The following is a 27,806-nucleotide window of genomic DNA, read 5'->3' as shown; positions in this document are numbered from 1 at the left end:
GGTGGGACTTGAAAGAAGGAAGGGACCTGTTCCAGACGCAGGAATTAGTCTATGTACATTTGGCACTGTTCGCTACTTTGGAATAAAAACAAAGAAACCAGTTCCATTTCTGCTTACCATTCCTCTGTCTCTCGGTTTAAAGCCAGGCACAGGCTCATCAAAATCTAGGGCGGCTATTAAAGCAAAGGAAAGCAAGGATGAAAACAAGATTAAGAACAAAGAGCGTTAATGGTACAAAAGCATAATGCAGCACTTAAAATTCAGGGACTACAATAGCTGTGATCTTTATTAAAGCCATACATTTACTATCACACCAACAATAACAATAGCTGTTTTGCAGGAAAATGGCTATGGTAATAACCATAATTACAAAAATCAGATAAAAGGGGGGGGGGATTCAGAAAATTGCAGAAGGAACAAAGACTGGATTCTTCACTGTGTTAAATATGTATTTACCAACTTACAACAACAAATAGATTCAAGGGTACACACACACTCTCAACAGCAATGCAATAAAACCAACTTTATTTTTCATTCCTGAGGCCCCAGCTCACATAAAAACATTGCCAGGTATTAGTATAGACCAATGAGTTAGGTAGTAATGATACACATACAAAACTCAGGACAATACAACAAGACCGGCCTAGATTTAGCTGACCTCCTGAACTACATGGTTTAACTTCTTTAAGTTGATTGCTTGAGGACTTACACTTTGTAACAGCAGTACCTGTGCATTATGGCATTCAGGCTTGCTCAAGACGTTTTGCAGTCTGAAGCAAGATGGTGCTCCCTCCATTCCACGTACAGATGTGGTGAAATCTTACTGGCAACAGGGCAGCATAACAGAGGGCAGTAGGCTCACTTAGATGACACAGGGCAGAGAGTGTGGCACACACAGCTGTGTCCTCCAACACTTCACTGCTCTCTGCATCTGCCTGAGGAAGCCTAATGAGTGGGTGAGTCCTTTGGGTCAAACTAGGCAAGTCATTTATGGGTGTGTGCCCCTCCTTGTAAAAAACAGCCATAGTAGGGACCTGATTTGGCTTGGGATTACCTTTGTATTATATGCAGGAAAACACACTCAATCTAGCACCAAATGCAGAGTAAGTCTCCTACTAAAGGTCACCACATCCATTTGAGGAAGACATTCCATAAAAAGACACCCTCAGTTTTGATCAAATCCGCCCTAGCTTACCTTCTGCATTTTTCCTCAGTTTTTTAAGTTTCTTGTTCTGCTCTCTTAGCAATGCTTGCTGCTGAATGTCCAGGGCGTCATTAGTCGTGGGAGGATCAGGATACATATATCGTGTTTCTACCCGTGTGTCCGACTCTGTTACATAAAAAAGAACACAATTCGCATACCATGAATGGGCCTTCCAGGGTGGTATTGGGAGAGATCTACTTAGAACAGCAATGGGGAGTCTGTGGCCATCATCCCTGGCCACTGGTCACCCTGGCTAGGGCTGCTGAGTGTGGGGAGTCCAACAGCAGCTGGAGGGCCACAGGTTCTCCAATCCAGACTTGAATCCTTGATTATGTTCTCTCCTCTCTGGTGGAACCTATGTTCTTTTCTTAGGGAACACCCACTTTGCTATATGAATCTAAGGGTGGGCCGACAACCAGAAAGGAAGTTGATGTTTAATCCAGGAGGAAGGATGTTCTGACAAAAACGTAACTTGAAGGCACCTTCTGAGGAAGCATGAGGTCCAACTTATAATTTCTTGTGAATGTGGAGGCTGAAAACAATGCAGCCACAATGCTGACTTCTGTGGACAAGGCTACTTTTGCTCAGTGAAACAACCAGGTTATTCGTAGTGGGGTGGTAATAGGCTAGAGCAGTGGTTTTCAACCCGTGTGCCATGGCACCCTGGGGCCCTTGAATGGTCAGAGATGTTGCGGGCAACACTGGTCTCTCTTTCCTTCCCTCCCTCTTATCTGATGCCATCGTGCATCTCTGCCTCCCAAAGCTTTGCCTAGCTGTTTGTTGCAGCAGCCCTGACTACTAGCTCCGCAGACAAACGGTGCCTCTGGGGCTGGTCAGTGGATGTTTCCTAGGCCCCTATGGGGCAGCGTGAGGAGGTACCTCTTTTGGGGCTGGGGGGGCAGCTCAGAGAGCAGTAGTGACAGCCCAAGGAGAGGGGAGAGGAGACTGAGGGAACACTCCACAAGGGAGGGTGTTTGAAAAAGGGTGAGAGGCTGCCAAGGGAGTCATGGACTCAAAAAGGTTGAAATCCTCTGGGCTAGAGCTATGCAGGCTTTGATCCACCAGGCTACAGTGCAACTAGAAGCCTTGTTCCGTTAGGGATGTTGGAGGCTACTGAAATGTCTATGTCTCTATCCTTTGGATGTAGATTTCTTTAGTGCCCTTGCAATGCCTCTCTTATAGGCAAAGGTACTTGTTGACTGAAAGGGTGCTGGGGTCCAACACACCTTCTGAAATATCAGGAGTGGTCCTGCATACTTCTGCTCTGGAATGCAATACTGGCAGGTTTGGAGTCTTTATGCACTCTCTTATGATGGTGAGAAGCAAAGGGGGAGAATATCTAGAGTGCTGCTGCATTTAGAACTGCCTTAGATTTTAGTTCCTTGGGAATATTAAATAAATAAATAATAGTAGTTGTTGTTATATGTATTTGTTTGTTTATTTATTTATTTATTTATACATACATACATACCCCGCCCATCTGGCTGGGTTTCCCCAGCCACTCTGGGCGGGTTCCAGCAAAATAGTAAAATACAATAATTCATCAAATATTAAAAGCTTCCCTAAACAGGGCTGCCTTCAAATGTCTTCTAAAAGTCAGATAAAGGTAAAGGGACCCCTGACCATTAGGTCCAGTCGTGGACGACTCTGGGGTTGCGGCGCTCATCTCGCTTTATTGGCCAACGGAGCTGGCGTACAGCTTCTGGGTCATGTGGCCAGCATGACTAAGCCACTTCTGGCGAACCAGAGCAGCGCACGGAAATGCCGTTTACCTTCCCGCCAGAGTGGTACCTATTTATCTACTTGCACTTTGACGTGCTTTTGAACTGCTAGGTTGGCAGGAGCAGGGACCGAGCAACGGGAGCTCACCCCGTTGTGGGGATTCGAACCGCCGACCTTCTGATCGGCAAGCCCTAGGCTCTGTGGTTTAACCCACAGCACCACCCACGTCCCTAAAAGTCAGATAGTTGTTTATAATAATAATAATAATAACAACAATAATTTATTATTTATACCCCGCCCATCTGGCTGGGTTTCCCCAGCCATTCTGGGTGGCTTCCAACAAAATATTAAAATACAATAGTCTATTAAACATTAAAAGTTTATGGGAGGGCATTCCACAGGGCGGGCACCAGTACTGAGAAGGCCCTCTGCCTGGTTCCCTGTACATTGGCTTCTCGCAGTGAGGGAACCGCCAGAAGGCCCTCGGCGCTGGACCTGTGTCCAGGCAGAATGATGGGGGTGGTCTCCCTTAAGGCTTTGCATGCTCTTCTTTGTAAAAAGGAGGGGTAGGGAGAGAGAAAGAGATTGGATAAGTCAATTCTCTGTGTTGCCGAAAGGAGAAAAATGAATTATTACTATCAGAATCATTTCCCCTCTCTTTTTCTGATTCATACATGTTATTGTCTGGTGCCGTCTGGTGGCCAATTTGGATATTGCTTGCAGTTTCAGAAACAGCTGTGTGCCTTTTTTCTGCCCAGAGGTAGGAAGGACTTCCAAAGGATTGGTCTCCACTGAGTGGACTTGCCCAGAGCCAGACAAAGTGGATGGTCTGTTTGTGCCATCCCAGTATGTTCCCCACCCCCTTCTAGCAATGACAGAGAGTAGTGGGTGGAAGAGCTCAATGCTGGAACCTATCTAAGCATACAGCAGGGGGAGGAATGGGGGGGGGAGGTTTTGGTGACAGCGATCCTTTTTTGCAGGATTCTTACGTATTGAATTGCTATGCTTTAAGGTTTGCCACTGATAGCCATGGCACAGCAAACTGGCAAAGAGAAGTCCGGCAGATCAAGAAAGGCAAACAGCGGGGGGGTGGGGGGGACAAGACTGAACTTTTTGGGAGAGAAAAACTAAGTGATCCCAAAAGAATGAACCAAGGTGGCTGAGGAGGAAGATAGAAACAGAACAGTTAACCAGAGCTCAGAGGAGAGGAAGAGGACACCTGCTTTGTGGTTAAATTGAAGGAAGAGTCAGAGGAGAAAGAGAATAACCAAATCTTCCAAGTCACGTGTAAGTGGGGAAATTAGGCAATACAACCCTTTAAGTGAAATTAGGCAATATGACCCTTTAAGTGAATGTTTCCCACACCAATCTGAGAACAACATTTACAAGTCTCACGATATCCTTTCTCATAAAATATTATCAAATATATATAAAAATAGTGATCAGAACATGCTCTAGTTTCTTTGAAATGATGAAAAAGTGTTTTCTTATTTAACCTGGAAAAAGAGTGCTATGGATAATATACACACGGTCCTTTCTACACAATGATTATTTGTGGGAGAGGATTTGCATATACTGATTGTGGTTTTGGTTTTTTTTGTTTTTTTTTTTTTGCTGTCTGTTGGGTAAGACTAAATCATAATTCAACATGTTCTTAAAAGATATTCAAATGCCGGACGTATTCTGGTTTAGATGTACACTGAACCAGCAAAAGTCTAATTGCTTGAGCATGCTCAGTGGGCATGGAATATTGACTGATAGTTGGTGGGAGGGGTGTGGAATGGGGCAGGAAACCAAGGGAGGAGGAATAGTATCCTTGAAGAGTGCTGTGATTAGCTAGAATCCTGAACAGAAAATATGTTGCAGGTCCCACTTGTGTGCCCCAAGCAAATTAAGCAATTTCCTTTCATTAGAATCCCTCCCTTTAAAACTGAGGAAGTGTCCCGTCGTAAGAAAGACAACAGACTAACCTTTGTATTTAAGTTCATTAAACTCCCGGATATTCTGAACGTTGATAGGATCAGCGACATCTTTTGATGACGGTCGTCTGACTGGAGCTTGCATACGAAGCCTAGCCATCTCAAATACATCCATGTTGTATTTATCTTTCCTCCTGCTAAAAATAACCAAAACCATGCTTAGAAAACTAACCTCAGAATGATGTAGGTTCATTTATAAACAAAATGGAAATAAAAATTAGAGAATTGTTGAGACATCTGATTCAGACTGGAGTTTAGAAGCCAACCAGGAAAGAAATGCAGAAGCCCAGTTGAGAAAGCATACTAGTTACAGAGCCAGATAAAACCACAGGGAAGGGACAGGCAATGTGATCTATACTAGTACTTTGGACAGAGACAGTAAAGTTTCTGCCCATTATGCCAAAAGTATGCTAAATGCGTAACTAAGCTGGACCAAACTTTGAGAGATGAAACAACTAACAAAAACTTTTATGACCCAACACTTACTAAATGCTACATCACAGTCCTAACATTTGCTTAACTTCATATTCCTTAGAGGACCCTCAAACCTTTCTGGATACAATAGGTTAAGAAAGGAACTCAGAATAAACCATGTGCATCCCCAAAGGGCCATTAACTAAGGATGACTAGAGTCACGAGTAGCTTTAAGGCGAGAACAAAGTCCTTAGTCTTAGGCTCTCTTGTGCCTCATCAACAGATTTGTGGATCTAAGACCTGGTGCAAGGAAAACTCATTGCAATGAAGCATTGGCACTGTGGCTTTAGTGTGGATGAGAAAGTCTTATGAGTCCATCCCAGAGCCCACTGCTTCTAACATGAGCTTCATCCTAACTCTTGCACCAGGAAAGAGGCTATAGGGAGATTCCACTAAAGGATTATTCTGCAATTTTCTCCTTGCACTTCAACAGCTGCAGGAGGTGCCAGGAGCAGACCACCAGGGTATAACTTATAGAGGTGTGTAAAGCAACAAAGGGCAGCACAGCCAAAGCCCCTTGTCACTTCTTCCACTGGCAATTTTTAATTCCAGGGGAGCATCTTTAATATTTGCTCAATTACGTATTACCTGCCCAAGAGAAATTGCAAACTTTACAAAACGCCTAAGTATAGACTGAAAAACACTCACCCTTTTGCTGGCATGTCATCGTCATCACTGTGGACTTTCAACAACTCTTCCTGGAGTCGCCGCTCCTCACTGCGAAGCTGCTTCCTCATCTCTGACAGCTCACTTATTACATTCTTCTTTTCTTCTGCAATTCAGTATAGTAACAAAACAAAATGGTACAGAATACCCAAGGAAGCATTTTTCTTGGCCGAAAATCACAGCCAAAGAAGTGACATATTCATTCATGGCATACAGATTTCTTACCATAGGCACGTAGCTGGTTTCTTCTAGCTGGAACTGGAGGAGATGGGATTCTGGGAACATCCTAGTAAAACATTAACATATAAATTGTACTAAAAATGACTGCATCAATAGAAATGAAAGCAGTAACTATGTATGGCTCGTTTTCATTCAGTCTAAGAAACAAACATTCACAAGCTCAAGGAAGAGGTTCAGTTTTCTCATAATAGACATTGACATACCACATGGCAAACTGCTTTTGAGACCAAAAGGAGTTTCAAAAGCAGTCTCTGTGCACCGTGAGCACCTAGGTGTGATGCAGGAGAGCAATGACTGAATATGGAAAAAGCATTATGGGTTAAACAAGGCTGCAATTTTTTTGTTGTTGTTGTTACAGTGCATATCATGGGCTGGTATGGCACAGGGCATGGATCCATTTACCAGGCACCCCTCCATCTACTGGCTGATTTATCACCTAGTCTATTTGCTGGAGTCAAGTTCTCAAGGCCACCGTGCTCTGCTCCTGTGGGTCCAGCCTGCAACCTGGGTATGAGGCAACTGGCCCCAGCTGCCCAAAGCTGGAAATGCCCCTACTCCCTTATGAGAGTCCCATGTAAGCTATGTAATGCCTTCCCTCACAAAAGGCAAAAACCTTGCAGGGGTAGGCCAGTTATAACTACGAATAACATTTCTCTCCAGCCCTGTCAACCAGGGGCCAACAAATGTCCAGAGAAAGAGAACGTACACCAAGAGAGGGAGGGAGGGTGGGGAAGATGGCAATGGCTGGAGATGCAGCCTGGGCTCTTATTTGTAGCTCAGACAACAGATCCAGGGGGGAAAGTCTTTCCTCCAAGGTTGCACTCTGAGTCCCACCCCCAGGAACCAATGCAGAGCCCCTATTGGCTTCTTGGAATGGGTCCTGTCCAGGCCACGGTGCAGCCGCATCAACCAACTCCATCTTTTCCCTGGCCTCTGGCACCCAAAGCAGCCCTGGTGGCTGGGGAGTAGACTATTCAAAGAGAAAGGAAAGTACAAAATGACAAAATCATCAGAAGGTTGCCAAGATATTAGATGTCAACTGATAATGGTGGTATTTTTCCTCCATCAAAACATCCCCTGGGGTTTGTCATGATGCAAAGTGCCAGAAATACATTCACGGATTATATGTGAATAAAAGGCAAACATACATGTGTATAGTAAGACATACGGCTCTCCACTAAAAGAGCCCTTTCTTCTTTTACGACAGCTTTATTCTGAGGAGATGGAATGAGAGGAGAAGGTTGTCTAGAAATCTGAAAAAAATGGAGAGGAGTGAGAAGATTAAAATTTCCTGCTTAAATAGCAACTCAAAAGTATTCATATACCGAAGAAAGTCTTTCATCTGACATAATAAGCTTTGTCAGCATCTTTTTCCAAAAGCAAAGCCCACTTGGCTAATCTTTTAGGAATCTATGGCTACAAAGAGAGGGGTACTGGGAAATTAAAGAACGAAATGCACAGGAAATGCAGGGAAAAGCAAGCTTGCCCATTTACCCTAAAATCATATAGATAGATAGATAGATAGATAGATAGATAGACAGACAGATAAAGTTAAAAGTCATTTTAACTCTGATGTTTAAATTCTCTGTTGCTGCTAACGATAAGGACTCTAACTTCAGCTGATTAGGAACCTCAATTGACTCAGCTGCACAGATATTTTTGGGAAGGTTTATGAACATTCCAACTATGCAGAAGTTTTTTTATTAATAATGAATACACAAAGTCTATGGGATATGTACAGTGATGTACCATTGGAGGAAAGAGGTTCAGCAAAGAAGTAGGCAGCATAATCAAAGAGCTTGTCCCTTGTTGGACCGTGTTTAAATCTTACAGTGTGGGTGGGGGACGACTGCGAGGAACAGAAAGGAAATCGGATACTGACGGTATTGCAAAAGATATACACAGGTTTTTCTCTGCGCATGTAATATCTGCTTAGCATATATATATTTATCTTATCTTTCTCTTTATAGGATGAAGCTATTTCACATTATGTAATAAATACAGGCCCTTTTAGAGTTCAGTTTTGTACCCTTGGAAGAAAAGGGGTCATAATTGCTATGGGAGGCCCCACCCACTGCACCCACGCACCTTCCATATGTTGGTCAGAGCATATCCAGGTCCTCACATATAAACTCCAACCACGCAGTCTGTAAACCCCATCTTCCCATTGTACTGAACACCGAGGACTCTAAGCATGTCATGTGTTCTGACCAGGGGCAGGTCCTACACATCCAATCCCATCCATTCCCATGCAAAACTAACTGAATGCTTGTACAGTATTTTTGAATGTTACCATTGAAGAGCTAATCTGAAAAGCTGAAATTCAGCAAATTAAAATATTAATCTTGATATGATATATCTTGGATAAAAATAATCTAGGTTATGACAGCCTAGAAATTTATCTCATTAGGCTTGGTGTGGATTAGATGGAAGGAGCTAGTGAAATGAAATTTGCATGTCCTTAACTGTCATTTTAAGAAACAGGCCTAGCCAGATATGGATGCTCAATACCTTAGTCAGCTGGACTGTAGAACCCTCTGGAAAGCTGTGTCTGTTGAGGGTGCTCATGACACTACCCCCCCTACTCCTCACAGTTCCACCACCAAATAACAGAAGCATTAGAAGAACTCAAAGTTCAAATTGTTGCTTTGAACTCATGAGCCTTTGGTGTCTAATTCTTTTGAATTCAAGCTATAAAAGGAGTGTACTTCATTATATACATATGGAATATTTACGGTTCTTACAACAGTTTTCAAAATTCATGAAAATTTTAAAAGATGAAATGCTAGTAATATGAAAGAAGAGGTTTTCTGCATAAATGAAAATACTGTAACAGTGGTAGTTGAAGAGATGCCTCAATACAACACAAAACAAACTAAACAGTAATGGGTATCAGTCATCAATGTACAGTCATAGCATGTGGGAGGCAAAAAATAGCAGTATGTTCAAGTTAATAACCAAACTAAAAAGATGTAGGACTTACATGAAGACTAGGTTTCTCCCAGTATGAATTGATAAAGGGAAAAAATATAAACCAATCAGTATCAAAATATCTTTCCATCCCCACCATGCATCATCCTATGTCGCTACGTAAGTTTATCAGTCAAAGCCAAGTACCATGCCCTGTCATGCTACTTGAGGATAATATATACAAAAAAAGTATCAGGTGTTATAACGATTGTAATACAACAATCGTTGTATTTTACTTAGTTCAGCAAATTAAAGTGCAACGTGCAAATCAAAGCCTGGAGATACTTATAGACATACAGTCAACTAGTGGCACAACTCAGCCAATAACGTATATAGTAATAGTGTCATAGCACAGTTGAAACAAGCAAATCATTCTACAGTTAGTTATCTACTGGAAGCGCTAAGTCCTGTAAGTGGGAACGGTTGCAAGAAAGGGTTCTTCACATGGCCATATGTAGAGGCAGGGGTCATATGCAAATAGTAGTCGCAGACGAGTACCTCCTCACTGTCCCACAGCAAAAGTAGTACAATAGATCAGAAGACCTGTACTCCAGATGTTAAGCTGTGCCTGTGATGATCTTATATTCTTGGTGTATCGTGTTGAGTGTATAGTATTATGGACTGATTAAGCTGTTGTGATTCCCCAACTAGGAGGCACATTTGCTCATACAGAAGTTCACTCTTCCTCTCCCCCTCAGTCTACAGCTCCTCCACCCCTCAGAAAGCCATTCTGGAGGTTCCACACACACACCTAGAACCCATTTTTATGAGAAATGTAGACCTGGGGAAGGAGGAGAAAAAAATTACCCTCCTCAAATCCAAGCCAACAAGGAAAGAATTTATGAAATATGATCACCTTTTCTTCTCCAACCATTACCTGTCTTTCATTTTCACTATTCTGCTGGAGCTGTTTATCCAGCCTTTCTTCCTCTTCCGCCCTTTTTCTCTCCCCCTCTTTTCTTCTTTCTTCAGCTAATCGATACAGTTCTTCATTTTTTAATCTTTGCTACGAAGATAAAACAAATGTGACGTTGCAAAAAGCAAAACAAAAACAAAAAAACAAACCCTAGTATGTTTAGCAAACTTTGACTGCAATTTGAAAAATACAGAGGCTATAAAGTTCTTTTTCACTTAAAAATCAGGAGCAATCACATGACTGCACTGGGGGTGCATCTGCAAAAGTTGCCCTAACACTGCAGTGAATGTATACAGGTGCCGTACACAGACAGAAAACATGCACAATTGAAAAGAGCCTAACACTCAGAATGTCCTTCTTAGAAATGTGCCCCACTGAAATCAGTAAGCCTTGCTTTATTCCCTTTGTGGAATTGAAGTGTAATTTGTGGGGTGAATAATAATGAACAAATAAGAATAATCCTCTCAGTCACTAGTTAACTAGTAAGTCCTGAAGGAAGAAGTGAGTATCTGGTGTACAATGAAGGAAGATTACTTTCAGCAATTCGCTCCTTGACATTTTTTAGTATTATGATTACACTGAGTCTTTTTTTAAATTAGATTTCACAAGAATTTACTCTATTCCAGGGGCACCTGATTCTCTTTAAGGGAGGAAACCTATCACATGTATAGAAGTCAGATACCACACCTCTTCTTCTCTCCTTCGTTTCCTCTCTATTTCCTCGTCATATTCTCTCTGTATTTTAGCCCTCTGCTCAGCTAGCCTTTTTTCTTCCCTTTCTTCTTCAAGTCTTCGTTTTTCACGCTCTTCCTCTTCTCGTTTTCTTTTCTCCTCAATCTATGAAGGAAAAGACCAAATATTTATCAGCCAGAAAGAGCAGCTAAGAATATTCAAGCCTTTACAGAGATTATAAAATCTATTTTAAGATCTGCATCATGGCTGTAAGTGGAAGTCTACCCATCTCTACCCATGCACAGATAAAGGAAAGCCTTTGATCCATTACAATATTTTGCTTTGAGTCTTATTTAATAACCAGAGATTGCCTTGATACCATCTACCAGACAGACTTATGCACCTCCCCCTTTCTATACAGGATGCCAACCCCACCTTCTCAAGCCTCAGGGAGCCCCAGCTGAAAAAGTGTCTTGGCCCCAGTCGACAAAGCATCAAGGCAAGTTAAGAAGACATGCAAGTAGAGGGAAAGTAACATCCACTTATTTAAAACTTATCCAACTAATAAGGGCACAGTAAGATAACTATGTGCTAGGAGCCAAATCCTGTAAGTACTTATCTCAGGAGCTAAATTCTAGGGGTAGAATGTCTGTAGAAACCTGGTGTTCAGCACTATCCTAGAAGAAAAGCTTGAGAGGACATAGTAAACTAGACTAAAATTTCTAGTTTTGGAGAGGGGATAAAAAGGAAATTTCACTATATATAAACACAGTTCCACACAACACAGCTCTAGCTAGTTAGAGTCATCTTAGTTTTAAAAGGTTTAGGCTTGGTCTTCTGTAAAAACATCAAGCTGTTTTCCTTGGTTATAAAGGTTAGACTGTTCTAGTGAAAAAAATACTCAGTTGAGGCCCTTTTCTATGTTATTCCGTTTCCACACATACCAGGGGCAAGGGGACTTCCTCTCTACCCCTCTTGGCATTCAGTTTGGTGGGCACAAAGCATTCTCATGCTCAGCCCCTGCTCCACTCCTGCCTCCACACTCAAATTTCCTTCTAAAAATTGGGTTTGTTTTGCAGATTTGGGGTTTTCCCCAAGCCTGACAATACTGGCTTTGTATGTGCAAATGATGCTCTTTAAAGCCATGAGCAGCACTGCTTTTCAAAATCTTTAAAATTTATTTTCATTAATACAGGTTTGCTAAATTAGAAAAATATTTTATTTCACTTAATATTGATACTGATATACACACTCACCTGGAAACGAAGAAAGTTCTTGTACGATTCTTGCCGCCTAAGCTGCTCTGGTGTTGGTGTTTCACCAAAAATGTTACCACGAGCAAATGGGGATGTTTGCGTATATGTGAAACCTATTTTTAAAAAAGAAATAGTTTGCATTGTTAAACCCGTTATCTCGCAGAAGATTTCAAACTTGTGTTTGATATCTTGCTTTAAAGAATACTATAACGCTGGCGACATTAGCCCAATGAAACTTGCCTTCGCAACATGTGAAACTCCCAACAAAACCCGTCAGCAAGTGCTGTAGCGTGAGAACAGCAAAGCCTAAAACGCCTGAATTATCTGAGCTTAAAAATGAAACAAAAAGGAAACAGCATCTGGTCCACCGGGAGCAAATTAAAATCATGTACAGTGGTACCTCTGGTTACGAACTTAATTTGTTCCAGAGGTCCATTCTTAATGCGAAACCGTTCTAAACCTGAGGCGCGCTTTCTCTAATAGGGCCTCCCGCTGCACGTTTGCCTCTGGTGCGCAATTTCCGTTCTCATCCTGGGGCAAAGTTCGCAACCCGGAGCAGATACTTCCGGGTTAGTGGAGTTTGTAACCTGAAGCGTTTGTAACCCGAGGTACCACTGTACAGCAGTTTCCAGATCCTTGAAAGAAACTCTTTCCCCTGTTCTTAAATAGGGGAATACTTAAAGCACTCTCTGTCAAAGCATAAATGACTTGCACCAGGCTATGTGCATGAAGCAAAGGGCATGGGGACATATGACATGTGTGCAGATCTCCCATTCCCCTTCTGAGCCTTCTGCTCAGTCTGTGCACATATCTCTGTACAGGAGTAGGCAATGAGATGGCAGAAACTGGCTCCTTTGAGCTGGTGGGAATTCTCTGAATTTGTGCACTATGTCCATGGTGTTTTAAGCTATAAAAAAAAAGGTCTGCCGTATATTTCAGTTTATTAATATTTTAAAAAATAACTATTTGCATGGGGGAAATGCATCTGATAACCCCAATCTCAGTATTTGATTTCTGAATTCCCCCTTAATTCTACTTTAAAAATACATTTGTAAATTTAGAAAGTAATTTTATTACAAAACTGAAAATCCCAGCATCTGCCTCCAAGCACTTCCATGTGGTTGACGAAACAAGAAAATATAATAATTAGGCTGTGGGTTAGGTTTCTTCTCTCTAATCCAAAAAATGCAATTAAACATACTATATACCTTGCCATGCTCCATGCTTGTGAACACTGATGTATAATCCCATGTTTTAAAAGAGTTTTCATTGTGACCAACTAGTTAGTAAAAATATTAAATACCCATGGGCGATCAAACTGCATGCATTGCATTGGAGATATCTGCACACCAGACTACTTAGCACTAGTTTTCTGGATCACGGCTACAATGTACTGTATATTATGGTTGGGTTGCAGGTACTCAATATATAGGTGGACATAATCAAGCTCTATCTTATACCCAAATAATATTTTCTTGAGCATTTTTTTAACCTCTTTAAAAGAGCTCCTTTTTAATGTCACTAACTAAAAACCAAGTCAAGAATGAAACTTTTCTTTTGAAGACTGCTGCTTCTTTTCTTCCTGGCAGAATATTGGAACTTGAACACTGGTATTCAGATGCAAAAGGAGAAGGAAAGAAGGGGACAACACTAACAGGAAATAATTTACGCATGAGCCAGTGATTATAATGCATACTGAGGAGCTTCCTGTTCTCTTTCTTCGTTTGATGGCGGACACAGTGTAAATGCGCAAGGAACTCCCTTGGGCATGCACAGAGTGCTTTCACAATAGAGAGCAGGAATACAAAAATATTTTTCAGTGCAACCATACAAAGAGTTTCTAGTACTGCTAACTAAACCACGTTCAAGAGGATTCAAGGAAACATACAGGATTGTCTTCAGTGGAAAGTACAGCATAGGAAGAATGTACAGTCATTCATCGGGGACACAACACACATTCGCAACTGAAAATATGGTATTATTTAAACCTGCTATTTTATTTGAAGATTCATCTGTATTCTCAAGTCTTGGGGAGGCCAAACTTAGGTCAACAGATACTATAGCCCTTTTATCTTCATATACTCGTGCCTCTGGATTATGATATGCATCTTCATTTTGCTTGTGCATCATATTCAAGTCAGCTGAAGAAAAGGGGGAAACAGCCATGTATAATATTTTATTCCAACATGAGGTATGTTTATGACACAGTTCCAAGCCAAGAAATGTTTTTCCAGAGCTGCAGTTAAGAGGAAATACAAAGGCCACAATCCAAGGTAAGAGCTGCATGTGCTGTGTAGTGTGTGCTTTATGTAAAAGCTCACTAAAAATCCAAAACAATCTGTCATGATCCATTTATTATTATTATTAATTATTATTATTATTATTAAAGAAAATGTTAGCACTACATTTAAGCCATAAGTGGAAGGTCTCAGAACTTTAATGTATTGATGCATTGAGGTTTTCTGCCATTTGACTAACAGAGTTGTCTCCAGATTTATCACCTCTTCACTTGCAAATTATTTATGCTACAGCTGGCAAATATCAACTACCATTCTGATTAAGATGTATTTAATAACAATAAAAATTCCAAACTACTAGCAGGAGAGCCACAGTATTTTAAAGAAGATTTTAAAAATCTAGCCATAATTAGATGTTTATCCTTTATCAATATAAAACAAGAAGCAGACTCAATTATGAGACTGGTAAACATGTTTAAGAATGACTCTAAAAAGCTTTGTGTGGGAGGAAGACTCTGTACTCATAAGCCTGTCTTCAGTGTATTACAGTATCTTCTCCTCCATTATACGTCTTCCTTTTATTCCAAATGCCACCTCTTGCTACATTTTGCCAAAAATAACATCCTTGTCAGTGCAGCTCCCACTAAAAGAAGCAAAACTACTGTTTGACTGTCTAAATAAACAGAGCTGATTTCTTCCATGCTGTAAATTCGCTGTAGTACATCCATTTTACTCTCCTGCCGAGTGTCATTTGTTTCTCAACAAATATAAATAAATATAGACATAAACATAGATAAAGTAAAAAGAAAATCTCCTGATTTCAAACATACTTATGAGGTTTCCTTTTTTATCTCTGAGAGGAGCGCCACCACCTCCTTTGCCCCAAGGATTGTACGTTCTCATTTCAGCTTCTAATTTGGCCTCATACCGTTCCTTCTCTTCCTTCTCTTGCCTGCGACGTTCTTCTCTTTCCCTTATCTGCAAAAAAGTATCAGCATTTGCCATTACGTGTCTCATTAATACGATAAAAATTAATATTGAATTCAATGTAAGTCTAAGCACTTACAAACAAATTTCCAAACAAATTTCAGCTTCTCACCTGTTGTTGTAATTCTTGCTGATAAGCTAAAGTAGCCTCTTTTGAGGTCTTTGGTTTTTCTTCAGGAAACATACCCAGACCTTTTGGCCTGTCATTTGCAATTCTTGTTCCGATTTTACTTCTGCATTCAAAAGAGTAAAAACGCAATGTGTTTTTAAAGAAAACCTAAGCGTGTTACTAATTGAAATCTGTCTTTCTCAGGTGATACTTTATTAGTTTTCACTACACTGTTAATTTATGATCTAAAAAGCAGTTTCAGTTTTGCAGTTACATTCAGAAAGCTGGCAAATTTTCCACAATTCCATTTCAAAATCAAATAGCAAAACAGGTAAGAGGAGCAACTCCAGAATAGGCCCTACAAAATATATTCCAAGACAACAACACACATTAACATGGCAAAGAACTTATAAGCCACTTACTCTCAGCAGCTAGCAGTGCCTCTAACCAGACACTGGAGGGGCCTATCGGGAGTGTCCAGGGACAACTGGTCTCAAACTGTATGGGAAACCGCCCTATTAAAAAAACTAACCAGCAAACTGAAACTATCATGGGACAAACCAAAGAGAATGCTTGTACCCTTATGTGGTCCCCCCTTTATCGCATATTCAAGCCAAGAAGACAATGACCGATCTTTCCTGACAACATAAAAATCAATATGGCTAACAAAACCCATTTCCCACAAATAAAACACACTGCTACCAATCAACTGCCACCAACCCTACCTTGGGCCCTTTGACCTCTTGTTCTGCCAACAAAAATAAGACACCTGTCCAAGTGACACTGACATAAAAGCTCCACTCATATATGCAAAAATGAAAGTTTAATGTCTCCTTCACCTTCCCCCTCTCCTAAATGTCTCTCTCTCTACTTTCTTCCCTTCCCCCCCCCTCAACCCCACATGGTCTTCAACAAAAAATGTCTCAAGCTGATTGTGCTTGATTTGTATGAAGGATGCTACAATATAAAAACAGAGACACTGAATGTACTTTTGTTACTTATAGAAAATCTGTCAATAAAAACATCTTTTTAAAACTCACATTGCCAAATAAAGAGCCAAACAATGCTAAACTAATCTTATCGATACTTACGCAGTCATAGGAGGAGGTCTGTGAACAGTATCTACAGGTGGAGGTGCAGATGAAGGCTGCATCCCTGTTACACCTGGGCCATCTAAAACAATCAAGACATCCAAAACTTAAATCTAGTGTTTTACAGTCTGGACAGTTATTTTAATATGTTATTTTATTATCTGAAGAACATAAAATGCTGGCATGTCAAGAAACTTGGCCAGCCAGTAATGTAAAGATGCATTTATTTATAGAAATATTTCTATAGCACCATATCATAAAATATGAAGGTAGTGTAAACAGCTAAAACATAAACATGATTATTATTATTTTAAAAACTGAATTTAATGGATTAATATGACTGGCTATCATTCTTACTAATAGGAAACTGAGCTGGTGAGTGCCGTCTGAGGCAATAACCTCCAGAGAGTGTATTACTATAGTTCTACACCACTTGGTTAATCAACTTACAATATGCAAGGCTGGGGTCCAAAGGGTTCCTGGCACCATAGTAGAAGTATGCATCGTCATATGGAGTTCTGTAGTTATCAATCAGAATTGGTGGTGGAGGTGGAGGCGGTAACGGTGCAATCCTAAATCCAAACAAAATGACAGCGTGTTTTAAAGGGGGCTTTTTGAAGCATGCCTCACCATGAGAGAAGACAAAGTGTGAACAAAAATATCTGGCCATTTTTTCCATGCAGGAATTCTGTCACTTGATCATAGAATCTTAAGTTGGAAGCATCCCAAGGGGAATGCAGTCCGACCCCCTGCAATTAAGGAATCAGTTAATGCTTCTCACTGATAGTAACATGCCAACTTCGTTCTAATCACTGCCCCCTTTTGATGGTTGGTAAAGTGCACTGCTTCAGAATACCTAGGCTTATCACAAGGCAAAACGTACTTATGTCTGATTTATGTGCTTCTAGGATGCGGGTGGCGCTGTGGGCTAAACCACAGAGCCTAGGACTTGCCGATCAGAAGGTCGGCAGTTCGAATCCCTGCTACAGGCTGAGCTCCTGTTGCTCAGTCTCTGCTCCTGCCAACCTAGGAGTTCGAAAGCACATCAAAGTGCAAGTAGATAAATAGGTACCACTCCGGCGGGAAGGTAAACAGTGTTTCCGTGTGCTGCTCTGGTTTGCCAGAAGCGGTTTAGTCACGCTGGCCACATGACCCGGAAGCTTTATGCCGGCTCCCTCGGCCAATAAAACGAGATGAGCACCGCAACCCCAGAGTCGGTCATGACTGGACCTAATGGTCAGGGGTCCCTTTACCTTTAGGACCCAATATCCACCCCACAGTGTCTTTGTATATGATACTTATATAGCGCTATGCATTTATAGCTGTTACACAGTTGTTTCAGAAGATTTAAAATATATTTCACTCAGTGCTTCCAGTTGTAGCCAAATATTTAGCTGCTTGAAAAATGATCCCCCCCAATAGCATGCCTACTGCAATATGAAGTAGTGCATGGAAAATGACGCTGTGAGCTTCTACTGGATGGTGCCTCTGATAAAAACCAACCATCTCTATTCCATGCCTGTGGAATGGTAGTGACATAAAATACCATGTATTTTTAATGCACTTTTTGCTCTTTTCAGAAACCTGATGCTTGATTGATCTGATGACTGAGCAGGAGGTGATTTGCATTCCCATCAGAACACTGGGCTGCTGCCCAGCACTTTGTCTACTTAATGTTTTTCCCCTTTTGCAGCTGCCACCAAAATTGATTGGAACTTTGGGGATGGGGGGAGAAACCACTTTGGGGGTGATGCAGATCACGTTCCTGGCTTGAGGGTTAGCCACCCTTGCCACAGACTTAGATACCTCACCTGTACCCAAACATCAGACAATGGCAAAGAAAAGACTACAGAAAGTCACCTGGGAGCCAACATTTCTCCAAGAGTAGTGGACAACCCTCTGTGGAACTCTTCATTCACAGGTGAGATAGGAGGTGCAGATACGGAGGTAGGTCCAGGTGTAGGAGTTTGAAATGCTGGTCTTGGTCTTTCTGGTGGTATTCTCTCCTCAGATATTCGTGGTGTTAATCCCAGTTCTTTCAGTCGGTTAGGCTATGGAAAAAAGTTGCTTTATTATTTAGGTTATTAGGGTGCTCAAATTAGTTAAGTACTATGAACCATTTCAGAAAATAACATTTTCCAAAAGCAATGTAGTGCTTTAAATATCACATTTAAGAACCCACTGAAATTTTAGTATAAAATTATTTTTCGCAAAGTAACTGTCATGCTAAACGTTTAGTTGAACATGCTAGTAAAAAAGATAATTGATAATCAACACTTGTGTTAATCTTAGAAAATTTGGAAACAGCTATTTCAAAGAACAAGCAACGTACTATAGCATTTAATCTAAAGGAGAAAAATATTGAAACATGCCCAATAAACATTTCTAAAAAACATTAGCTATTAAGAAACACCACCAAATTATGTTTTTTAGAATATCCATTATATTAGACAAGATCTTATTAATGCTTTTTTTTTTTTGCTTTTCATTTTAAAAACACCGCAATATAGTATACTCTATAACTCTGCTAAATAAAAATGTTTATTGACGGTTGGAAGAGGATACGAAAGAAAAAAAGGTGGTATCATGCACTTAATTCAAAAAGCATGTAGGTTTCAAAACTATGCCGCTAACTACTCCATGGTTTCCCCAACAGCTACTGTGTAACTTGTTACTGAGCACGTTTAAAACCTTACTCTGAAAACTAATGTAACATGAAAGGTCTCAGAGAGATTTGTGAAGATTGATTTCCTATTGAATTTCTGTATCACCATGTTTATGGCCAGAAAAATGCTGATAGCTCTGGAACCCCACATGCCTGAAGTGGGCACTATACACCCATCTAGGTAGAACAGTTGTTGACAAAAATAGCAATATGTTAAAATGTTTACCTTTTCTTCACTTAGCTGCAAGATAGTATATGCAATATTGTTAGTACAACGCAAGTGTGGGCTACACCCAATTTCTAATAGATTTTTAATTGCAAATGTTGTTGCCTGATACAAGGAGAGTTGTCTTGTGGAATGCCTTGTAGCATTCTTTGGTCGGAATCCAAGGGGGAATCCTGAGCACTAGCAGTTGTTTCCCTCTTTTGGCAAGTTTTTCAGACTGCTTTTTGGACCTAGATGAATCTGGAGACTGGGAAAGGGCACTGTTTTTAAGGGGCAGAAATAGAGGCCTAAGCAAACAAACCCCCCTGTATCCCTGCCAGATATCCAGGTATATAACAATTACTCTGTTTCTAACCAGGGACCTCTTGTATCATATGCCTGCACTTGTTCCTCTTAGCTAAAGCTCTACATATACAGTGGTACCTCAGGTTACATACGCTTCAGGTTACATACACTTCAGGTTACACACTCCACTAACCCGGAAATATTACCTCGGGTTAAGAACTTTGCTTCAGGATGAGAACAGAAATCGTGCTCCGGCAGTGCGGCAGCAGCAGGAGGCCCCATTAGCTAAAGTGGTGCTTCAGGTTAAGAACAATTTCAGGTTAAGAACGTACCTCCGGAATGAATTAAGTACTTAACCCAAGGTACCGCTGTACTCCCATACTGAGCTATGTTAATTCTCAGAAGTCGGAGGCACATTGAAACGTATTTATATTCCCCCCCCCATAATCTCTTTTCTAGGGCTTAGCCCAGACCACATAGTTATACCAGAAGGAAAACTTTTAAAAGCAGCAGAATAATTTAAATAGATGGAAAGTACTGCCAACTTTCAGTCACCTAATACAATGTTGATGCTTATACCCAGCCCCGGTTATTCTTTTAACAAGGTATTAACATTTACTAGACCTTCTTTCATGGTGTCTTCTGAGGTTACATGTTCCACTGAGTGCTCTACCACAACAAATTCCCCAAAGCAATCGTTGTGTGTCCCGTGTGCAAAAATAGTTGCGTCCTCTGCCCCTTGTTTACATAGAAAGTATGACTGACAGTTCAGGACCTGTCCAGACACTGACCCTTCCCTTAGAAAGACCCCTTGACCCTTATTTAACTCTTCATTAGCACTTGGCCCACAATCCAATTCCCCCCATCCAACACACCTGAAAGGTTTGTGGATAGCTTTGCTGAGGTGGGGTTGTTTGCGGGTTTTTTATGGGGGGGAAACTAGCCTCCACTTCACAATGGGATTGAGGACATCTGGGAGTGATGTAACACAGCATTGTCCAAAAAGTGCTGCATGCAACAGTCACTAGTTGAGCATGAAAACCTCTGCTTCCCACCAGCTTCAGATACTAGGCTGTTCAGAAACAGCTTCTTAGCTTAAGCAGGAACTATTCGGCAGGCCTTTATGTGGTTCGATAATTCTTGGATTATCAGCCTAGGAAAACCATAATATACTGAAATCCTGCACAAGTGGAACAACTTCAGAAACCCGTGAAAAGAGGCTCTGTGGACAGCAGGATTATTTTCACCAAATCCTTTGACAGATTTACATAAGATGAGTATCTTCTGCCAAGAGACTGTGTCAACTTACACTAACAATGTTCAAGTGTCACAATAAGCCATAGTATATGTCTTGCACTTGCACATTACCCCCTCTCCACCTCCTTCATGGCCAGGAGAGGAACTTGGAAAGCTTTTTTTGTTTTGTTTTCCTTAAACAAAGTGGCTTATCATTTCGTCAAAAATAGGGATCAGGGCTGACCCAAACTGAAGATAGTTTTAAAAAGGCAACTTTCTAACTCATGGTTTGTAGTCAGCTTGTTTTGAAACTGATCATAGTTCATCGCAAAAAACAATTCCCTGCTTTGGATAAAATAACAAGCCGCGTTTAAGGGAAACCAATAGTAAAGACTCCAAAGTTACCTTTCCAGCTGCTTGTCAGGGGAGGGGGAAATGTGCAAGCCCAAGGCTTACTGTGGCATACGCACATCATGTTAAGTCATGATTTATCATGGCACAAATGCATCCAGTGTTGAGTACCTATACAGTTAACTCTCCTTGCTTACAAAGAGGCACTGCCATCTGGCTTTTGTTCCAGTCAGTTACTTGCCCCAAAACAAAGGCTTTCCATTTTTATATCAAAGTCTAGGAAGCAACCTAAAGAGTCCTCAAATCACGTTTGCAATGTTGTACAACAGATGTGGAGAACTGGATGCCCATTCCCATGTACCTGGTTTTCCCCTTCTCAATTTTATCTTCACAACAGCCCTGTGAGGTAGGTTAGGCTGATAGACCGTGACCTGCCCAAGGTCACCCAGTGAGCTTCATGGCCATGTGGGAATTTGAACCCTATACTTTCAGGTTATAGTTCAACACTCTAACCACTGCACCACATTGACACAGATACATCTTAAAATAGTTAGCTAAACCTGAGAAGACCTGAACATTAAAATTCCTCACCTTCTTCTCGGGGTCTACAACTCCAGATGCAGCAACTGGGAGCTCAAGCTCTTTTTCACTATCAAAGAAATACACACAAACAAACACAAAACAAAAGGACAGAAATATAACATTTGTATCTCAAACTTTCTCAAAGGAACAATGGGTGGCATACAATGGATCCTTTTACTTTATCATCAGAACAATCCTGAGAGTTAGGCTGATTTAAGAAGCAGAGTTTTAACCAAGGCCACTTAGTGAGTTTCATGCCCAAGCTGGGATTTGAACCCATGCCTCTCTGGATCTCTCATAACAGAACAGTTAAAATAACTCATTTATGCTTTAATTTAATAATCTTTTCCTAATAGTCAAACATATAAGTTTTTGAAGAACCAGTAGGAACTTGTTTCAGATTACACTGGTCTAGTGATTAGTCAACCATCTCCCTCATTATATTTCCCATGTGGATTCCTTCCTACTTTCCATTACATATATGTGAAACAATCTTCAAGGGACACATACTGAAATGAAGGGGGAGGAACCAAGGTTGAGGCTTCTGTTCTGCCTCCTATTACAGTGGTACCTTGGGTTACAGACACTTCAGGTTACAGACTCCGCTAACCCAGAAATAGTACCTCGGGTTAAGAACTTTGCTTCAGGATGAGAACAGAAATTGTGCGGCGGCAGCGCAGTGGCAGCGGGAGGCCCCATTAGCTAAAGTGGTACCTCAGGTTAAAAACAGTTTCAGGTTAAGAATGGACCTCCGGAACGAATTAAGTTCTTAACCCGAGATACCACTGTACAACTAAGAGGTACCTTAAGCTTCTATACAAAGTAGAAATGACATAAGCAGAAATGACCAGACAAAAATCATCCCTGTTTCCTTATCCTTGCATTAATTACCATTCTGAAGATGCAATAGGACATGCTTTCAAGAGATAAGAAAGCAATTTGGGAGGAAAAATGAAACTTTTAAGATTTAAATATCAATACATTGTCCCAAGCTGTTAGTAATAAAAAGATTTTCCCTTCATATTTCTCACAAAGTTTTCAATACTTATCACTCATCAATTTGAATTATTGTTAGTTCAGTAGCTTCTGGTTACCGTCTCTTATTTCTTTGTTGCTCTGCAATTTGTTCCATCAGTTCTCGCCTATATTGCTCTTTTCTTCTCTGGATAAGCTCTCTGTCTTGACCACCTAAAAATGAAGATAGAAGCTAAAATATGTACAAGTTGCTCTTCTAGTATCATAGATACATAGATTCTGCTAAAATTGTGCCATAAACACAGCAGAACTCTATCACCTGCAGCAATTCCACTACTCCTAAAATCACTACTTCCAAGGAAATGCATTTTCCAAACCTCTTTCCCCTGTTCTCCTACTTTGACAACAAAAATGAACTATAGATCTCTTCCTGCCTTAGGCACAATCCAGATGAATAAGCACAAATCCCACTGAACATCATTGTGCCGAAGAATATTTTGCATTCTATAGTTTGCAACCAAGGCTAAAATCCTAATCACATTGAATTTAATAGTATTTATTTCTCAGTAGATGTGGCAGCTCAAACCATTTTCATATTAGTGTCAAAGTTGGAGAAGCAGGTGAACAATTGTCAGAGTGAAGCAACTACAAAAGAATGTAGTCATGCCTTCACCGGGAGGCACTTAAGCTTGAGAGAAAACAAAACGTAAGAGATCCAATTGCAAATCCCCCACATGGCTTAGCCCTTGAACTGTAATTCCAGGCAGAAGGCCTTCTCGGTAGTGGCGCCTGTCCTGTGGAACGCCCTCCCATCAGATGTCAAGGAAATAAACAACTATCTGAAGTTTAGAAGACATCTGAAGGCAGCCCTGTTTAGGGAAGTTTTTACTGCTTGATGTTTAATCGTGTTTTTAATATTCTGTTGGGAGCCACCCAGAGTGGCTGGGGAAATGAGCCAGATGAGTGGGTTATAAATAATAAATTATTATTAGTTATTAATATTTATTTATTATTTGTTATTTAATTATTTTGTTGGTGCTCCATTTCAGAAACAGCAATTTATTAAAGTGCTAGAACACGGCCATTTTTCTTCAGCTTTGTATTAAAATGTTTTCAGGACAGGAACAGGAGGGTGAAACATTTCTTCTAACTTTGTACTCTGGGATTTTTACAATCTCTAACCTTTATAAGTTACTTTACCTAAAATCCCAATAAAAGGTATAACATATTATGGCAGTTATCACAACACAACTTCTCCCGGTAGGTAGATTATACATACATACATACATACATACATACATACCAATGATTAGTCCTGTTGCATATGGGACACTGCCAGCAGCAGCTTGTGCTTGCTCATTAGTGCCTTGGCTTCTGACATGAGAAAGAAGTAGATAATAGGCCAATCAAAACAAACTACATTTAGTATGCAATCCTCCTGTCAAAAAACTCTAGTTCAGGGCAAGGCAAGTTGCCCCTAGCAACTCATTGGTTATCGAAAGAATCCAAACCTTAATTTAAGTTTGCATCCCTAAGGATTGCAGATAGGTCAAAATAAGCAACTGCAAAGGTTTCTAATGTGATTCCCAGGGCACATTACCCGACCATAAGGAGAAAATACAGTCGTACCTCGTTTTGCGACTGGGATCTGTTCCAGAGCCCTGACCGCTAGCTGAAAAGGATGCATGGCAAAGGGCCGAGTCTGCACACATGCGCGGAGCGGTTTGCACTTCTGCACATGTGCGAAGCACAATTTAGTGCTTCTGCGCATGCGTGAGTAGCAAACCCAGAAGTAACTCATTCCAGTACTTCCGGGTTTGCTGCGGAGGTTCACCGGAATGGACGCTAGACAAGGCGGACGTTCACGGAGGTATTACTATATCAAAAAGGAATGCACATTAAAGTCATGTGCTTGTAACTGCTAAGCTGAATCATGGATTTAGGTAAAATCTCTTATACGATAGCCACTGCATAACACCTATGTATTTTTACCTTTTCAAACTGTGATATCTTTTGGCAATTTTGCTTCTGATCAAAGAGAAGAAATCGCTCTTTTTAGCCCAATGAAACTGACCATTTTAGAAAAGATGGAAAACTGATGAAGTTGAGGTGTCGGTAATTGCCAGAAACAGAGGTTTCTCACAGGTGTTTGCTGCAAGGTGGTAGGAATTTGGGGCCCTCATCTATGCTAAAGCTCTGGACATCCAGATAACAAAAATCCTGCCTTCTCAGAAAGTAATTGTGAACTGTTTTTAAAAAACAACACATTTCTCCTAACTGAAATTTATGTCACTCTGACTACGTAACCCACAGAGGTAGTACAGTTGTCAGAGCTTATAGGAAAATGGCCAAGAATCAGAGTGAGATGAAGTCACAGACATGTGTGGATTCTAGGATTGATGTCCATTGCATATTTATATTCTCCCCTCCCTTTCAAAACTGCTGTACAGCTGCACCCAGGATAGAAATGCAGACTTAGTATGGTAGAACATAAGGCTCTACTCTAAATGCACAATCACATGCAGTAGTTGAACTGAACTGAAGTAACGTTATTACCACACCATATTCTAGTGCCAGCCTTAGCTTAAAAAATGAAGTTTACAAACATCCTTCTTCTGGGCTGGAGGTGGTTTGTTTCACTCAATTAACATATGGATAGAGACAGAAAAGGGAGACGGCTCTATTTCTGTAATTTGCCAAACAGTGTGCACCTGTTTTGCACAATAAAGGAGAGGTGATGCTAAATGCATCATCAGCAGTCAGGTGTTCTTAAGGGTATTAATAGCAGACTGAGGAGTTGCTATGAATGAGCACAAACAGGAACTGTTCTTTCAAGTCTGGTAATGGGTTACGGGGAGATTTTCAGAAGGGCCACACCATTCTTTTTCTCTTCAGTACAATCCCAACAAAAATAGGACACCCTCATATTGGCTATTAGTTCTTATAAAAACCACAGAGTGACAGAAAGGTGTCATGTCTAGTTTGGCCCAAAGTGCCAGGAAGTTAAAGTTACCTTTGAGCATGAAAGACCCTCAGTGGCTTTTTGTCATAGTCGCTTTCATATCGAAATCTAGGGTCCATTTCATCATCTATTTCAGGATCATGACCTTCATCAAACCTGTGATGCCTTCTAGAAAAGGTCTCAGGTCTGCTATCCAGTCTTTGGTGCTTTCTGTTGGAAATGTTCAATACTTCATCAAGTTGTTTGTGTAACAGGGTGTCCCCATGTCCAACGTCATTCTTTGGTTTGTGGTGTTGATCTACTGATTGTCTCTTTTCTGACAGCTCTTCAAAGGTATCTGTAGAAGTGCAAGCATCTTTCTTGAAGAATTCTTCATCTCTTATTGGTGGCTGTAATGCTGTGGTATGTAATGCTGGCTGGGATCTGGTGACAGCAATGCCTTTTTTGTTTGTGTCTGTGTCATGCTGTTAACACAAAGACAAACATTTTTAAAGCTAAACACAAAGGAAGCCGTTAATCATTGCAATTTTAATAAGCCGTTTCAATGCCAACCCAGAAAAGCAGGCTTTAAATTAGGCTGCATAATGTTACTACCACTTATTAAATGGCAATATTGCAGTGCGTACTGTAGTGAATATCAGAATCAATGTTGTATTTTAACTGACTAAAATAAATACATAAATGCAAAGAAAGCAGGATGGCATGGGCCACATCTTCACTGCAACTGGGTATTTTTATCCACCCTCCCCCCCATTTTCATAGAACTAAAAAAGGGAAAGAAGATAACAAGGGCAGTGTTAAGGGATGTGACACATGCAGCATCTTCCAAATAAAATCTTAAGAGTAAAATCAGGATTAATTTTATATTTCAACAAGCTATAAATATCAGCCTGCCCATACCGTGCCATGCCCAGAATAATTCTAAATTTAAAGTCTAAATAATGGGTTTGTGAACAGTGAAAGAGTCGAGAATCTCTGTCTGTGGTTTACCTCTGCGTGCTTCTTCCCTACTCTTCTTAACCTTTCATTCCAGTCTTCTCTTTCCCTGAGATACTGATTGTATTCTTTGTTTCTTTCAAGTCTTAACCTGTCCTAGAACAGATATTGGAAAGCGTATTGGATCTACAAAAGGTTTTAAACACCACAGACACAGGATGATAATAAAATGATGCTTCTTATACTGTTTACAACGTTTTATTAGTACATATGAAACTCTGGCTTAGAAAGAAGGTGTTGCAAAGAAACTTTGGCTTTTCATTAACGTTTCTCTTTTATTTTTGTATTAGTTCCTGTTTCAAATATGCTAAACTTTGATCTCTTCTAGCATGTAAACTTATGAGACTTCAGTTTAAGCAAAGCGAAAACTTCATTTTCTTTTTAAAAACTTAAAAGTACCAAGAGATCAATAAAAATACTAAAACACAGTCAATGGTATGCTAATGCACACTGTACAACAATATTTGATTTTGTATCTCACATTTTATTGTAAATAAGCTTACTGTTGTTGATTTTATATCTTATGATTGGAAAATAAACAAGTAGGGTTTGTTTGGTTGTTTGTTTGTTTGTTTTTTAAAAAAGCTTCCAAAAACATCTGAATCCCAAGTGATCCTCCAACTAGAACTAAGGAACATGATTTGCCATTAATACCGGAGAGTAATAAATTAAATAGTCCTTACTTTGTTTAGCTGTAAAGAAATAAAATCAATATGACTAAGAACCAGAGTGAGGAATGTTTTCCCTAAAAAAGTTACAGCTTGATCATTTCCATTTAACTAGATTGGTAGTCTATTGGAGAAGGGACCTATCCTCTCATAATTTTTATGCATGTGGATGATGCTACAGAAATAATAGTACAGAGAGCTCCGAAATACAGACAATTTGTTTGGGTGACATGCGTAACTAAATCTGCAAGGTGAAAATTAACCAGTTAATATGAAACAGTATGTGGAGGTTTCTTCCTTAGAGCAGGAGAATAAACTAGAGCTTCTTTTATGAGGA

The 27,806-nt window shown here is 40.4% G+C and overlaps 1 protein-coding gene across 37 annotated transcripts in view; it reads right to left on the bottom strand.

Annotated features, from left to right (window-relative positions):
* CSPP1 (centrosome and spindle pole associated protein 1) overlaps positions 1–27,806 on the bottom strand; it is a 72,828-nt gene that overhangs the window by 8,156 nt on the left and 36,866 nt on the right. For 9 of the 37 annotated variants that reach the window (XR_014550375.1, XM_083623222.1, XM_083623214.1 and 6 more), the window contains 20 exons: positions 26,796–26,897; positions 25,857–26,269; positions 24,147–24,217; positions 22,963–23,056; positions 21,863–21,935; positions 18,384–18,574; positions 16,974–17,095; positions 16,524–16,605; positions 15,436–15,556; positions 15,167–15,314; positions 14,088–14,240; positions 12,100–12,212; positions 10,859–11,008; positions 10,112–10,261; positions 7,434–7,538; positions 6,271–6,331; positions 6,028–6,151; positions 4,897–5,042; positions 1,196–1,330; positions 118–173 (listed from right to left, as the gene is read on the bottom strand). Coding sequence is in view for 35 of the 37 variants with exons in the window: in XM_083623222.1 (XP_083479348.1) it covers positions 118–173; positions 1,196–1,330; positions 4,897–5,042; positions 6,028–6,151; positions 6,271–6,331; positions 7,434–7,538; positions 10,112–10,261; positions 10,859–11,008; positions 12,100–12,212; positions 14,088–14,240; positions 15,167–15,314; positions 15,436–15,556; positions 16,524–16,605; positions 16,974–17,095; positions 18,384–18,574; positions 21,863–21,935; positions 22,963–23,056; positions 24,147–24,217; positions 25,857–26,269; positions 26,796–26,897 (2,610 nt within the window). In the remaining 2 variants the exon portion in view is untranslated. Of the gene's footprint in view, positions 1–117; positions 174–1,195; positions 1,331–4,896; positions 5,043–6,027; positions 6,152–6,270; positions 6,332–7,433; positions 7,539–10,111; positions 10,262–10,858; positions 11,009–12,099; positions 12,213–14,087; positions 14,241–15,166; positions 15,315–15,435; positions 15,557–16,523; positions 16,606–16,973; positions 17,096–18,383; positions 18,575–19,414; positions 19,430–21,862; positions 21,936–22,962; positions 23,057–24,146; positions 24,218–25,856; positions 26,270–26,795; positions 26,898–27,806 lie in introns of all 37 variants that reach the window. The other 28 variants (XM_083623193.1, XM_083623201.1, XM_083623212.1 and 25 more) reach the window with 14 other exon arrangements.

Source organism: Podarcis filfolensis, assembly GCF_964270895.1.
Source record: "Podarcis filfolensis genome assembly, chromosome: 7".
Taxonomy (NCBI): domain Eukaryota; kingdom Metazoa; phylum Chordata; class Lepidosauria; order Squamata; family Lacertidae; genus Podarcis; species Podarcis filfolensis.
The sequence above is the reverse complement of the archived record's forward strand: the minus strand, read 5'-3'. Positions and strand labels throughout refer to the sequence as shown.